Source organism: Acyrthosiphon pisum, chromosome A2 (assembly GCF_005508785.2).
Source record: "Acyrthosiphon pisum isolate AL4f chromosome A2, pea_aphid_22Mar2018_4r6ur, whole genome shotgun sequence".
In the NCBI taxonomy this organism is placed as follows: Eukaryota; Metazoa; Arthropoda; class Insecta; order Hemiptera; family Aphididae; genus Acyrthosiphon; species Acyrthosiphon pisum.
The window spans coordinates 56,424,391-56,441,408 of NC_042495.1; the positions used below are offsets into that span (position 1 = coordinate 56,424,391).

Consider the following 17,018-nt stretch of genomic DNA (forward strand, 5'->3'; position numbering starts at 1 on the left):
ATGAAACAACAAAGCGCCCGAAACGGCGAAACGTCATAATGACACCGCGCATGACGCGTGTAAAATAATTTTATATGTATATACCGAAACAAGAAATGAGTAACACAAAAAATCTTACACTGCAGCAGTCATTGAACGCGTGTCCGTGCGATATTCTTTAGGGTTTTTGTTCATCTGCAACCATAATAACAATAATATAATATACACGTATTGTGTACACGCGATATATGTTATTATAATATATTATTTAAGTATAGGTATATGTACTATACGCGTGTGTAGAGAACGAAAACGTTTGTGACAGTGTACAATAATAATGAAGATAATATATAAAGCGGCGTTTTCGTTACGCGGAGATGTTTTTTTCTTGCTTTTTGGCCTTAGGTTTTTGTTTTATTTTGCTCGTAGGTGTGTTTTGTCTTCGAACGCGGTCAAGAGAAAGAATCGTTCGTTATTTTCAGGCGCGGAAAAAATTGTTTAAAAAAAAAGTACATAAAAGATTCTGCGGATAATATTTCCGCAATTATCCAATTTCACACGCTGCCGCAATTCGCGGTATGTGCGTCAGCGTGTTAAGGTACCACCTAATATACCTACTTACTAACCACTACTCGTCTGCGACGTGGGCATTGTATAATATAATATTGAAGCGCACTGCAGCTATAGGGAGAGCGAATCGCGAACACCGGAAAATCCACTGCCCGCGAAGCTTTTAAAACGTGCAGAGGTATATCCGACGAGTATAAAATATACATGTATATACGACCATCATCGTCTCGAGAAATAGATTTTTTTTCACTCCGTAAACGAAGAGATACGCGCGTTTCCGATTCCTTATAGGAGACGCCTAATGAATACCAATGAAACATAATTGACTCGGTCGCGCGCGAGTGAGTGTGTGCGAGAGAGAGGGGGGGGGGAAGAGAGAGCAGATAGCGCCGATATCGTATTTATATGTAAATGGTTTTCGTCGAGCGATAAGATTTAAGCTTTCAATTTTTTCTATTTTTTTTTCCAAAGAGTAAATCGAAACTGTATGCAAATAAATATAATACAATATTTACCCTTTAACTAGTCCACATTATTATACAGTCTTCACGTGTGTATCGTGATCGTATATCATTATCATAATATTGTTATAATTATTCGTTGAAAATGCAATAATATTCACTGAAACTTCATTCCCACGTGTAAATATTTGAAACGCGATATGGGAAAAGAATTATATTGTTATAATCATGTAGCAGTTCCGTCATTTCCCTCGGTTATTTATTATTGTCAGGTACGCATACGTAAAATGGATAAAAAATACGCACCCTTAATTATAATAGTTTATCATGAACCTTATTTTATAAAATATAAATCTGCAATATATTCTTATATACATATAGCATTCAGACCTTTTTTTATAAATGAACTAAATGTTTTTAAATAAAACACGATGGTTTTAGCTATAAACTGAATTCATTCATTTCAATACTATGGTATTTAATATTTTCATTTTTAAGTTTAATATTTATTTAAAAAAAATTGTATTTTATATTCATATACATTTTTAAGGTGTATACATTTTTTTTATTGAATGAAATAATAATGCTTCTATAAAAATTTTTTTAAAATATTTTTTATCATTACCTAATTTTTAAATTGTTTTACTTTCTGCGTTTCAATAATAAACTTTCATGTTTTTGATTCTAAGTATATCCAAAAACTTTTCTGAATTATTATTGAGGAGCTTTTACTTTTAAAAATATTTGTTTAACAATTCTAGTGGGTATACAAATACAATAAAATACATTCTACCTATTAATATTAATATAAAGGAACATTATAGAACCTGTTTATTTAATCGAACTACCTACTGATTATAAGATGTTATAATGATTATTCATGGTTAATTTAACATATTAATAAATAGGTTAGGTAGATTATACAATTATTTATTATTTTTATTATATATATATTTTTTATTTTTATAAGAAAATTTACAATCTGTACAGTACACAATAAGTAAATATGATACAGGAATGACAAAATATAAGGTATTGAAATATATATCAAAAAGAACAGTTTTCAATAGATTATACATAGTGATGAACATTTGAGGAAAGCAGCTGCCCATTAGTGGGACTTTCGTTTGGTGGGAATTTTTATTATATGTATATAAAAAATATTTTAAAATAACAAAAAGTTTATACTTTTATAGAATTATTCATAATTTAAATAAAAATAGGTATTTCATAAATCATAATATTAACATAAATATTTTATAAATACCTACCTATAATTAACTGGTACTAATTATTATGAATAATTTTAATTAATATTACAACGTCTCTTAAGTGTTTTTAATATTATATTAACAATACTAATTTAATCTAATATAATGATGGTTCATATTTCTTTGTGGGCTATATATAAATACTATATAATATTATTTTACATGTATGTATACAATTATTCAACTGGATAAATGGTTATATTACAAAGAAAGTACTTGCTATTTAAAATACTTTTTGTTCATAATTTAATATTTGTTATTTTATTTAAAAGCTCCGGGTACATATCCGGGTTGCATATGAATCAATAAAAATTTACAAACTATGTGAATAAAATCAGTTATTGCTAATAAAAAAGATTTATATATTTGGTGTAATACAAGAAATAATAAATTATATAGATTAACGTAAGGTAGGGTATTTTATGTTGTGTTATTATACCTACTTTATATCAAAATAAAAAAAATATGCTCACAATAATTGAGCGTGTTAAAAATGTTTGTGTGAAGTACAAAACCGAATTTAATTATACAGTCTAAATTATTAGTATTTTTAATTCTAGTGGCTTTTGAAAATGGGTTATAATATCCCTCCCACCTTGTGTCGGCATTACTCTGGACAAAGGACTCGTAATGAGTCCTCTAACTGCACTTCCCTTTTAAATGTAATACTTTAACATCCATCCTTGGTGCGAGGGTTGTTTTTATATTATTGCTGCGACGTGCTGCACACACACACTCGAATCGAAAAAAATCACCAGTCTCTCTCTCAATTATGTTTTTTTTCACGTCCCTCGAAAACCGTTCGCTGTTTTATATATAGATGCTACGTATATAAAAGAGGTGGAGAGCATTGTCAACAATCGATGGGGTGATAATTAATTTACACTTCCTTGAGTCGCCGCAGCATGTCAAGTAGAGTAAACGTGTTGTTTAATTTTCGAAAACCCAAAAGTTTTAATTAAACTTCCTCGAACGAGTGAAGCCAGCGTTTTGTCAGAGGTCTATTAAAACGCATTTCAATATAATATAAACGGTAAACACCAACGGTAACTACACTTCAATAGGTAGTAATGTATATGATTTGCAATAAATAATTAAACGAGATATTAACAAGAATATATTTTACCTCAGCGAACCTTGTTTATTTTTTACACTATTTCATGTTTGGTTCAAGATTTTTTACTAAGGCATCATTCGTATATATGAAACACTGAAAATTTAACATGATTTGCTTTAGATCAAAAATTCATCGCAAATTGTATAATATTATATTATGGGTGGTTTTTTCAATTTCCCGGTATTTTTTAACAAAATATGTGGATAACTATGTGGGTTCATCGAATGCGTCACGTTCCCTATACAATATCCGAATAATCCCAGAAGTTTTTTTTTTCACTCAGACATATTTGCCATTATTGGTGATTCTAATGTCGAATATTTTATAATTAAGAAATATAATAAAGTTAGTATTGTATAGATAATACAAATAATAGTATTGTATAAGTATTATGAAAACCATTCGTGTTGTTAATTTAAATAAAAATTTAGTTGCTCTATCGTCATCGTGATACGAATGGGTTTACTGTTTAAATACTCAACCCTCCCACCCCCACACATAGACACACACACGCTCGGTGTTCATCAACAATATATATAAATTACACGAGCCTAAGTTTCGACTACGTTACCTACCACGTCGTAAGTGTATACATAAAGTCGGTATATCGGGTGTATATAGGTATAGTAATAACCATATATAATATACAAAGGTCCCCTTTTCGCATGTTCAAAATCATTAACTTTGAACATGCCCTATCGCCGTTAATACACAACATAATAACGTCTAGCCCCGTAATGAAATGGAATCACTTAAACAAAAACAAAACTTTTTTATTTATTGGACGCGTATACGACAGATTACAATTTATTGGGCTGTGCAGGCGTGCAGTGCATTATTGGATGGTAAATCAAATGACGTACAATATACAATATCATATATCCCTTTATCGATAGTTATCACGAAATGTTAACCAACGTTTAAATAATCGTAATGTATAAGCTCGAACGAATAGACAATTATTTGGTCCGTGACAAATGCCGAAAAATCGCTTAAGGAATAATAATTTCTAATCGCTTAAGCGCTATAAATATAAAAACAACAATAATATATACCAAGATACTATTATATCATTTACTGCAGTTCGTTATACTTTTACACACGTAGGTTTGTAAGCACGACAATATAAAACTTTAAGACTCACTACCAATGTAATACAATTCTCAATTTGTTTTTCGTGTGCGGTAAAAGCGCAACCATGGTATAGTTGTATATAGTACATACAGCCACTTTTAAAAGACCGACTTAATAATAGTATATAATATTATTATATGAGATGAGTGTAAGGGGGTATATTTTTTGAAATGCCCACAATTCGATTAGATAATCAGGGCGATAAATTTAAAATAATAATAATTTTCTTTTTGTTTCGCAGGTGTTGGTGTCATTCTAGTGGCCATCAGTGGTATAGCGTGGCGCTTGACGGCCGGCCAAGAAGCGTCGTCGTGTGGAGCGGTGTTCGGGCTGGGCCGATCTTTGGACGACGCGGCTGAAGCCAACCGGCGGTTCGTACCCAGACTGCCGCCATCATATGGACGACCGCATCATCCCTACGCGGGTAAGTCTCGAAAACATTCCGGACACACAATATATTATAATATAATACTAAACATAATATAATATATATTTATCTATAATATAATATACACTATACAGCTACCGTGAAACGAGCTAACTCCGTTTTCTCGAGTTATAATATATCTTTAATTAGTTTAATTTCTTCGTCCCACAGCCATGATGTATCCTGAGTTCGAGTACAGAGCTCCACCACCTTCCTACCAGGCGTCCATGCAAGAGTACCGACTGAGGCTGTTGCTGTTGGACAGACAGACAAACATGCCGCCCGTCACGGCATCGCCGCCGCCGACGTACAGGTCGCAACCCGGCACGCTGATAAGGTGAGGATTATAAATTAAAAACGGCGTACCGTCAAAACATTAATGTCCAAACTCCGTGAATTGCATATTATCATCGTGCTATTCCAACGATGGATGATAATATTACTTATATGATATTATGTACGTGGAATGTAAGCGCGACGGATAATAAATTAATAATACGAACGTTTCACGATTTCGATTTTCGATGATTGTTTGTATTAAAACAAAAAAAAAACGTTGTACGTAATATTATTTATTATTTTTGAAGGACGAAACGTCCGCTGTTTATTGAGATTTACGCGTACGATAAATTATCACAATCGTCGTATTGTCAAGTACTCGAGTGGATTTTCTTAAATGTCTGACGCATTACGCATACCGTACATAATATTATAATATACGATTGTAAATTATTATTATGATCTATACAGTTAACTCGCAGCGACGCAGCGTCCTTGTAAAATATCATTCTAAACTTATTAATCGCGCGCGTGGTCCTTGCCATGGTCCACACTACACGGTCCATCACATGGTCGTTTTTATCTACATAATATTATATACTTGATATTATACACACCCTATTTACAAGTAATATCTAAACATTTACAATTTAAGTAATAAATATCTATGATTTCAAGAGAAAAAATTTAAAAATACTATTTAATACCATTGACATCATATTATTAGGTATAGGTATTTCGTATTGTGCAGGATCAGAACTAAATCGAGTAAAATTCCTTGTAACAGAGCTTGAGCCACTCTATATTTCACAGGATGTACTATACACGCTCAATTGAAACTCCTATACTATTTAGGTTTACGTCACTCACCCTTCTTTGAACACGAATGCAGTTCGACCGTTACCTTTTTTTTTAACTCAAGTGCAATTTGACAATCCCGATAATAATGTATCAGGCACGTATTCAGAGATGGTGGGTGGGAGTTAGCCCCCCACCCTGAAAATTAATAATTGAGCCATTTATTTATAATTTATATCAATCATCGATAACTATACAAAATGAAGACTACTATGAAACCCCAACTCGAATATTTTTTGTGTACTTGCCTGAATCTTATAATATTATATTGATCAAAACGTGTTTCCACAGAGGGCAAAACGTCTGTTGTCGCGGTGACCCAGGTGATCTGTACCTGTATCAACCGTCGACTCTCCAGATCAACCACCAGCAAACCGCCGACTACAGCGGCCCGCCCAGTTACCGGTCGCGGACCAGCACGATTCGGCCGGGTTGCCACCTGATGATGGACCCGACGGCCGGGGCAGTGGTCATCGGATCGACGGCGGTCGGCGGCCACCACAGCCGCAACTCGTCGCAACTGAGCGCGGCCATGTCCGAGGCAGTGGGCGGCGGCGGCGTGTTGACGGCCGCCGCGGTGGACAACAAGGTGCCACCACCGCCGATCACCGACGACGACGACGGAAGCGGTGACCACGTCGGTATCGTCGTCGACGACAACGTGCGCAACATCGCGGTCGTCGTGGACGAAAAGACCCCGGACCGCCATCACATCGGTTGCGGTCCGGTCACCATCGTGCAGACCACGCCGGCCGCCAACCCTCCGGGCACGGTCATCGTGACCGTGTCCAGCGCCAACAACGACACCACCAACGTCCGGTGCCGGGACACCGAGATGGAAATCCTGGCGCATCTGTGAAACGGACGTCCGGATGGCGACCGGACGGAAACGAAGTAATATTCGTGGTTTTTCTTCTCAACACTGCTCACGGCTTTCGCTATTAGTACAACACTATAATAATATTATCGTTCATATAATAATAATATTATTATCACTACCTATTAATTTGATGTGTAACCTACATACTTATTTTGTTTTTATTATTATTGTATTATCGAATTATTATGTATTCGAACCATTATGTATATTAAAATATAATGTTATCGTGATTCTTTTTCGCCGCTATATCCTCACAAAATAACAATAACATTGGTATTGGAAAAAAACGATTCGCAACGATTCTAGTAATAGTTTATTATATATTCGAATGCGCGAACTCGTTTAGTTTTGCACACAATCGTTTTCGCAAATATAATATTACTGGTAAAACTCTGTGTTTACACATAAAACATACTATACATAATGATATATATATTATGTATTTATATAAATATTATATATTTATATATTTTTTTCGACTGCTTCAAAGTAATGGACACAAGTCAGTGTAGACAAATTGTACAAGAAATGCACTATTCCCTGCAACCCTTTTGCCGTCCCTCGTGATAACGATAATAAAACACATATACCCTAACCCATTCATAACCATCCACGACCACTGATTTTTATTTGTTTTTTAATTGATACCATCTATTTGCACGATAATGATATACCAGTTAATTGTTGTGCGTTCAATATTTTATATTATTATCGACGATGACTGCTAACTGATAAGTTGTATTGGACGTCTCTCCGTCGTGTATAGGTATATTTATTATAATAAATATTGTCTTATCTCGTGAGTGTGTTCCGTAACATTATTATAATTCGTTTTAAGTGTTTTATCAAATATCGATACTGAAATAATATAGTAGTCCCTAAAGGGTATTTTGTATTTACAACCGTGTATAATACCATGATTAGGTTCGATTGTAATAATTGTTTGTGCTGCAGCTGCGCAGTATCGTAATACTCGCAACGTTATAAAATTTCATGTTATCATAAATATTGAAATCACGATTCCCCGGCATTATCCACGTTAATGACTCTTTACAATGATATGGTAAAAAAGACTAACCAGTATATATTTTTTTCTTTTAATCGTTTTGGTCCGTTTTCAATTTAATAGTTAATAGGAATTTGTATTACAACCTACATGATGTTTGTCTATTTTTTTATTTTTTTCGAGTCATTACTCAATAAGAAGTGTGACTAAATTATTTACAAAACCACATTTTTGTCAAAAATAATTGTGTTATATTACTATTATTATTATTATTTTTTTTTTTGTATACAGTTACCTCAAAAATAATTAAAACTATATTTTATAAGTACGATTATTGTTTTTAGTTGTAGTGTTGTACATAGTTATTATTGATTGGTGTTCATATATCAAAAAACAAATCAGCTGTGCTCCAAAGTATAATAATATGCAAATCGTACAAGTGGGGTTAAGTTTATAATGATAAAAATAAATAAATAAAAAGAGCTCAGATATAACTGATATTAATGTGTATTTTGCTGCAACCTTAGATACTTGAATAGACTTTTATGAACTGTTGTTAAATTATTGCATTATAAATATTGTTAAGTAATATGTCATGTTTTTGTTAACCATATTCATAGTGTTAAGGACTTGTGAAGATATTGGATGTGATGTAGGCACTATAAGTTATTATAAAAAGAATATATATAATAATAAATGTAATAATTTATGTGTATTTGGTATGAAATTGTACAAAATTATTGTGATTATAGAGTATGTATAAAAAGTTTAATAAAACGACAATATACAATCATTACCGATTGTTTACATTTCTTTCAGACAGTGATATTTTTATTTTATAAGTGTAAATATGGAATTCACGAACAAAAGATAGTGTTATCACTGGATGACTTTTCCCCTCACATGTTTATTGGTTATTCGTGATTTTTTTTTCTTGTATCATACATTCATATTGTGCCCTCTAGGGCACAGATTGTAAATTTATAGTAAAAAAATAAATAAAATTCAGTGCAATTCAATTTGGAACATGCATGTTTAAAATTACTAAATTAATTAGGTACTATACTTAACATAGGTTAGCATTTTCGCTCAAAAATTGTTTCTAACTTATTATTATCAATCCGTTCTATAATGAATATTACAATTATCATGCATTATATACAATGAGAAATATACACGATCAGCTAAACATCTGTGTAATAAATATATTGTCTAAACAATTAGCAACTGCTGTGTGTTGCAGTATTCAAAACGTGTAAGGAAAATAACATTCTACTAACATGTCTGTTGACAACCCGTTGAAACAACCTAACCTAACCTAATCTGCCCGTTCCTAATAATTATTATTGGTTCAAAAATTGTGCAACACCCATTATTATAATTGTTCCGTGTATTGCTATATCAAACTAATTATATACATAAATACTATGTCGATAGTAATTTAATAGTAGTTAAATACATCTAAACAACAGTGTCGACACGCGTGTTGGATATTTATTAACCAAAGTATAAAAAATAATAATAGTATAGGTAGACATAATATTTAATAAGCAAAAAGTATGATTAATAAGTACTTATCTAAGTATTTTATTACGACATAAGTAATATCGTTATTTCGATTCATCAATATTTTTTAATATATGTATATCAAAGATATAACCGTAAATAATGTAAAATGTGTCTCTTTGGTTGACTCGATAATTAATTAAATTTATCGTTTCATGTACTATGATAAAAATAAATTAAAATTTTTACAGTTTTTATACTATACATTTTTATGTTTACTAGACTGCAGAAATGACTAAAAATAAATCTGAAAATGTAATTTTGGTTTTAAGTGCAGACACGAAACGAAAGAATTAAAAATATACAATATACATAACGCATAGTGTGAGAGACAATTATTAATTATCAATTAACTTAAAAAAAAATCGATTGTCATATTATTCGTTCTGACTGCTTATTCTGAGAATTAATGAAAACAAAGACCGTTTCCATTGAACGCATAAATTACCAACTCAGCAATAATATTGTTTGTAGGTAATCGATAGATGCTGAATGCCCGACCCCGGCATCGTCCACCTGTCGAAAAAATGATAAAAAACTTGGGTACTAAAAATTATACTATACTGACATACTGTTATAAAACTTGCTGTTATTCTTTAAAGTTAAACTAACGAACCTTTATGTGATACCATATTATTGTGGTCTGACAATGAAACATGTCTGGAAAGTGGAAAGTATTTTATACTTTTTGAAATGAGAATAATATTGTCGATTTTGTCAGATATTGATTAACCTATAATTACCCATAGCCAGACGTGATCGAATAGAAAGACTCCGAGGAAAAAAACCCAAAACAATAATTAAATAGAAAGCAAACCTAATTGGACTATATTGCTGTTTATTTCTTCGATATAAGTTACAGTTTAAATTGACTTATAACACATTGTATTATACTAATCTTTCAACAGTAAACACTGCTCATTATCTGAAAAAATATTAATATTTTTAAAAATAATTAATTTTTTATTATTTATTTTATCATTATAGTTTTGTAGGTTGTTACTGTTTTTGAATGAAAATATAATAAATTGAAATCAAATTTCTAGCGAGTAATCATGCAGTTGGTCACAACTTTATAAACCTTTACATTTTAGTTTGGCGGAGTAGTGGACAGTCATTTTCTGGGTTACCCTTTTCATAAAAAGATTGTTTTGCATTCTAAAAAATAATAAGTTTAAAAAATAGTACACAAATATAATTTATTTCAGAAATTATGTTTCGTCATGAATTCAATTTATGTAAAAAAAATATTTTTAAGAGACTAATTATTTTTGATTGTTAACTGTAAGAAGAATCACAGCGTAATCCGTATATTTCTGTGTACATTGAAATATAGTCAAATCGGTTATGTTCAACAACAATAACGGGCGAACGTTTATTAAATAATTTGAAAAATTGACGAATTTCCACACAGCTTTCTATTTCCGTGCACAATATCCAATTACGGTGAAATGAGATTACGTTCGGTGGCATTTGATGTCGAACGTCTGCTGAACATGTAGAAACTGTACACATCAATCTCGACGCAAAGTCTGATCTCTGACACGGCTTTTGTACAAATATTAAAATCTAAATCCAAAAGTTCGATAGGTACCTATTACTACAATCGTTTCCTCGTAAGCGGACAATTTATTTTTTCCCCTAGGTCGTACGCACTCAAATTTCAAAATTTTTTAGCTTTTTCCACTGTTTTTTGTGAAATTTGTAAGTTAAATGCTAAAATATGCCTATTAGTTATTATCATATACATACCTAGTGACTAAAAACTTTTGTTTCATTTAACATAATAATGACGGGTCCACACTAGACAAAAAAAAAAACAAAACTAACTCGACTTTTCTCAAGATAAACAGGACAATCCAAATCATTTTAAAAACAGAAACACGACAAAAAACGGACCATGTGTGGGCCTGACATGAGAGTATCATCTCAACGATTGACTAAAACCACATACCCAGCTTTAAAATAGATACAGGTTATATTATATTACATTATATTAGTTTACCTGATAGTAATTATAACATGTTCAACCAGAATTTATTTTTTGTTAACATTGACCAGCAAAATGTTTGATTATCAAATTTAAATGTACTGTAAAGTGGGTTACCCGTTTTGTATTCCCTCGATCAAATTCAAATTGATTTTCTTATTCGTCAGATGTAAGTCTATATTTTTATATCAGTATACCACCCATCCACCACATACATCGACAGTGGTATTAAAAATACAAGTATAATTGTATTGAATTATATTTATTCATATGACTTTTATAGCAGTATTATAAAATCATAATAAAAAAATCCCTTAAAAATAAGGTTATTAGATATCTAGACTGGTATATATGACAAACATTATGTCTCGTCACTTTATTATATTATATAGTATTACCTATTGTTACAGTTCGTCCACATTTATACAGAATCGTGTAAATTTACTAAATTACATTACAATCCTCTTAATGGGATCATTGGTTATAAAATCATTGATTTATTGGAATCAACAAATAAAAACATAAACCTAGTTATATATAGGGACGAACTAAAAAAAAAATCATGGGGGGAGTTATCTTCAAAATTGTCGACTAGAATTTGAAATTCAAAATTTTTGTTAACTATTAAGTTATTTTTAGTTACATGCTATAAATTTATAATTTCTTTATTACCTTATGTTTCAATTATTAGTTTAAATTAAATTTATTGTTGAAACTTAAATACCTAACTTATTATTTTTAATTTATATCACAACGAAATAACGTCAACTTAAATGCGATGACGGATGATGGAAATAGACTACCTATTTATCGATTTTATATTGTACATTATATGCATGATATAATATTATTAGGTACCTATATTGTTATAAGTATGCGTGTTATGGTGTAAGCCGTTCATTAGGTTTTTATCTTGTGCTGACTGCCTATTCTCGCAGTCTCGCTGTACTTTTGCGAATCCGCTCCATAGCCCATTACGAAAATATTGAGTTATAACAATATTAACATTTAAACAATTTATTTAAATTTCCTTTCCTCATCTTAAAAAAATGTTTTAATTCAGGTGAAAATAAATTCCATTTTGCCGACTGAAAATCAAATATTGCCAAAATTAAGTTGAACCCTTTGGTTCGTCACTGGTTATATATTAATATGTAGGTATATGTAGGTATATGTAATATTAAATTGACTTTATAAGAACCTTCATGTACGGGTTATGGAATCACATTTATAAATTATATTATGGCTGTACATTTTCAAAATTCTAGCTGATAATAATCAGTATTCATTAAACAATATAATTTTGTAATTTCAGTCAAAATAAATTAATCCACGCTCAAATAGTCAAATGCAATCAAATATTATAATAGTTACTTTTCTTTAATACACATATTCATGTTTAAAAACTATGTGTTTTATTTTATTAAAAATGTATGGTATACCTATTATGATAATAATATTATTAGAATTAATTAAAAAAAAAAAAAGTTTTATGGAATTGACCGATTAATATAATCAAAATCACTTGAATGTCATCAGATTAAGCGAAACTCGCTGTTTGTATGGAACATTAAAATTACCTACATACATATTATAATATACCTACAAATGCACGCTATAATAATTCTAAACGAACAAGACCAAAATATCATATATTGTTTGTATCGTTCAGAAAACAGTAATTTATATTATATATAATTTTATAATGAATAACGAAAGTGTTAAAAATCGTTTGCTCACTTTTATAAAATAGTCATCTATAAGGTTGACGGTGTGACTCATGAGTCATGATCATCACTATGGATAGTAATATCAACTAATATGCCCAAGTATAACATAAACTCAATAGGTGTCTATGGTAACAAACAACAATTCAGCTACCGAATTCACTCTATGTACTGCAGCCAACTATAATAAAATATAGACTAAACTAACTAGTGTTTACTAGTGCACCACTAGTAGTCTATTCTTCTATTTTTATATTCTATCATTATTGTGTCAATTGCAACAATATGACTGAACAGGAAGATAAAATGGATGCGTCTACGGTTAAAAAACTCGTAATTATAGATTTATTTAATATTGCATAAATGTTATAATAGCTACCTACAATCAATTTAATGGAAACGTACAAACACGAACCTCCTAAAATCTAACCTAAAAAACTGAACTTCAAGTCGAGATCTTTTACTGCTGGGGTTTGAGAGTTGGGAATTTGTATTTGCATGTATTTTTTGTGCTAATTATAGAACATTCTAGATAAGATATACATTTGTTTTAAGAAATTATGAAAACAAAATATATAATAAGTTTAACCTTGCATAGTTTTACAATTTTACCGGTTTTATTATATTTTATGAAATTGGCATAATATTTAGAAAATTCTAGAATTCATAATTATTAATTACCTATATCATAATAGAACATATTTTCACATTCATATTATTTTTCCTTATAATTTTACCTGCATATTTTAGAGTATTTTTTGGTAGTTTTAATTTCAAATAGCATATGCATATTTTTAAAACATTTTTAATGCAATACATTTTAATATAGCTATATAAGTATATAAGTTATACGTATTATGTACAGTGAAACACATAATAATGATGTAACTATTGACTATTGAATAATTTTTAGATTCTGAGCGATGAATACATTGATTTTACAATGTGTTTTTTTTTTAAATTGTTTTTATTTGTGTCTGTACACGATAAGTAGTCTAAATTATGCTTCAATTTTAAACTTTAGTATCTTTTGCATATTATTTTTATGAGCGTTTGAAGTTCAATTTCTTACAATATTGGATAACCACTCATGGAGTGATATTCATATTTTGTTGTAATTAAAAAACGAATAACCGTGCTTGAAATTAACACCATATGTTTATTTTGTACTATTTAAAATTTTAAAAATATTCTGACTCATTTCAAGCTTACGGACATTTTGACATGATTAAAAGAAAATAGTTTGAATAATATATTATTTTTATGAAATTAATTCCAGGTAAATCGTATCAAGGCTTGTACATTTCTCCCGTACCTAAACAAATGTGACTGGTCCATTGACGTATTATCTAGTATAGAGGAGTTCATCAGCACGGATCGGCAAATGATTTGTTTGTTTTATGAAAACAATATACTTAAAGCCACGTTTTGTATACCCGATGCTCGTACAGATTCTATTATGTGGTTTCTAAAGACGCCCGACAGCGAACACACAAATCTGAATACCTCCAATTTCTTAAAATTGATTTCATTCGGAAAAATGGACACACAAGTGGAGAAAACAATGTTTTTATTATTGGACTCTTTGTATTCTCCCTTTATATTTTCTTGGTCAGCTAGTATCCTTTGTTTAACAATTTATCAAACGATGTTTTTGGTTTTCGTTAATTTTTTTTGATTATTGATTATTGAAAATTAAAAATGTTAAAAAAATAGCACTTTTCTTTAACTCATATTTATCAGGTGAAAAAGATCAATTTTTCGAACAATACAGAGCCGTTATTCAAGAATTATGTTCATTGAGATACAAGTTTTTAGGAATGCCTAGTATTTACATTCCAACAATCGTAGGAAAATTTGATGAAACTTCAAAAAGTATTAGTGAAGAAACTCTCAAAGTGCTAGAAAGTTAGTTTCTATACATTAAGTAAATAAAAAAATTAACAACATATTGTAATGTTATAATAATTATTATTAAGATACAGGTAGGTAATTATTTTAATTAAAATAATAAATAAATAAACTGTTTTATAATTGTTTTTAAATTAATTATTAATATGCACTACCTATCTTTATAGTTTTATCACACATTCAACGCATATAGTGTTATTAATTTATTAATGAAAATATACCTATACCAAACGTAATATTATTAGTACCAACTATCATACAATAATTTATTACTAAAATTCGTTAAAATATAGTAACACAATTTTCAAAGTGTTTAAATTATATTACAAGTTAATTAATTACATAACTTTTGAATAATATTATTCTCTATTTACATAACAAAATATTAAGCGTAGGTTTATAAAAGATTAATAGTAATCAATTATTTTAAGCAAGTATTTTAGAACAATAAAAAATTATATTTATTTTATACAGTTTAATATTGATTAATTTTCATTGTTGTCTTTTTATTATTTGAACTATAGCTTTGATATTATATAATGTATCAGTAACATGAAATTGTTATTCAATATGAATTATGTATACCCTGTTAGTTACAATAAACAATTATTATTTCAATTTAGATTATTTCGTAATGGTTATACAATTAATATATTATACCTTATATGACTTCTAAGTAAAAATCTACTTCAAACCAACGTTTACATTTATCGTCATTACATCATCGAGTTAAACTATTTACATTACTTATGTGCTATTACTTGTGTTTTAGATATTTTAAACGTATATACTTTAGAAATTCAAAAATGCTTAATGGACACTGAAAGAGTACCAACTAGATGTGAATATATGATGGAGCATATTGTTGATGAGATAGGTTATTGGAAAACTAGACGTGAGTAAATTAGATTTTGTATCATATTATCATAGTTTGATATCATACATTTAAATAATAACATTTTATAGCAATTTATTTAATAATCTACATACAATAGTGAACATTGATCTGAATGATTTTCATGATGATAGATAATATTATACTATGATTTTTTTATTTATCCAAACTTAACTCTAAATTCTGTAAATATTGAAGTCACAAAAGCAAATTAAAATGTCATCATAGGTATTATACATAATTATTGGCACATTTTTACTCAAATCTAAATACATAAATTAGCAGTATGCAATTGAACCAACACTAAACACTCATGTTGACACTATGTTTTTATTGTAGTAACAAATTTACGATTCATAACTACTTTATTAAGTTATAAGAGTGTTGAAGAGATTCTTACAATATTGAAGCAGCATCAATCGATTCTTGTCCATTCTTTCAACAATGCTTTGGATGAAATTAAGGTGGGTAATTACTTTTATTAATCAAATTGAAGTATTTAAAATCTGTTAAAAATCATTAATACAACAATTTTAAAGTTAATCTTATGCATACTATCTTAATAATATAGTAAAATATTTAAAAAAAATAAAAATCAAGGATTAAAAAACAACGATGAAGAGCTAGTGTAGAACATACTTCTGCAACTGTTAATTTAAGAAAACCTTTATGTGATTTCCACAGTTTTTATAATTTAATAAGATATACTTATAATAATAGTGAAAATAATAAAAGCTCCAGCTTGTTCCTCAAACTTTATTTAACTTTTATTTTTTTCCTTAAAAAAAATAGTCTATTTAAAAATGTACTTATAATTTAACTTGTATTGATTTTCAAACGACAGTTCTAGAATTGTATGAACTTTATTACTTTTATTATATGCATACGAGTACATATAGATATTGAGTGTATATTATACAATATATATGTTACCGTAATTGCCCGAT

The 17,018-nt window shown here is 29.6% G+C and overlaps 2 protein-coding genes across 4 annotated transcripts in view; both read left to right on the forward strand.

Moving 5' to 3' along the window:
• LOC100569658 overlaps positions 1-8,438 on the forward strand; it is a 205,068-nt gene extending 196,630 nt beyond the window's left edge. For 2 of the 3 annotated variants that reach the window (XM_029489777.1, XM_029489778.1), the window contains 3 exons: positions 4,774-4,956; positions 5,131-5,296; positions 6,388-8,438. In XM_029489777.1, coding sequence (XP_029345637.1) covers positions 4,774-4,956; positions 5,131-5,296; positions 6,388-6,955 — 917 coding nt within the window. In that variant the 3' untranslated portion in view covers positions 6,956-8,438. The remainder of the gene's footprint in view (positions 1-4,773; positions 4,957-5,130; positions 5,297-6,387) is intronic. The other variant, XM_029489779.1, reaches the window with a different exon arrangement.
• Positions 8,439-13,169: 4,731 nt separating this feature from the next.
• LOC107883357 (dynein gamma chain, flagellar outer arm-like) overlaps positions 13,170-17,018 on the forward strand; it is a 5,891-nt gene continuing 2,042 nt past the window's right edge. The window contains exons 1-5 of the mRNA XM_016803195.2: positions 13,170-13,598; positions 14,545-14,884; positions 15,009-15,173; positions 15,949-16,071; positions 16,411-16,535. Coding sequence (XP_016658684.2) covers positions 13,551-13,598; positions 14,545-14,884; positions 15,009-15,173; positions 15,949-16,071; positions 16,411-16,535 — 801 coding nt within the window. The 5' untranslated portion in view covers positions 13,170-13,550. The remainder of the gene's footprint in view (positions 13,599-14,544; positions 14,885-15,008; positions 15,174-15,948; positions 16,072-16,410; positions 16,536-17,018) is intronic.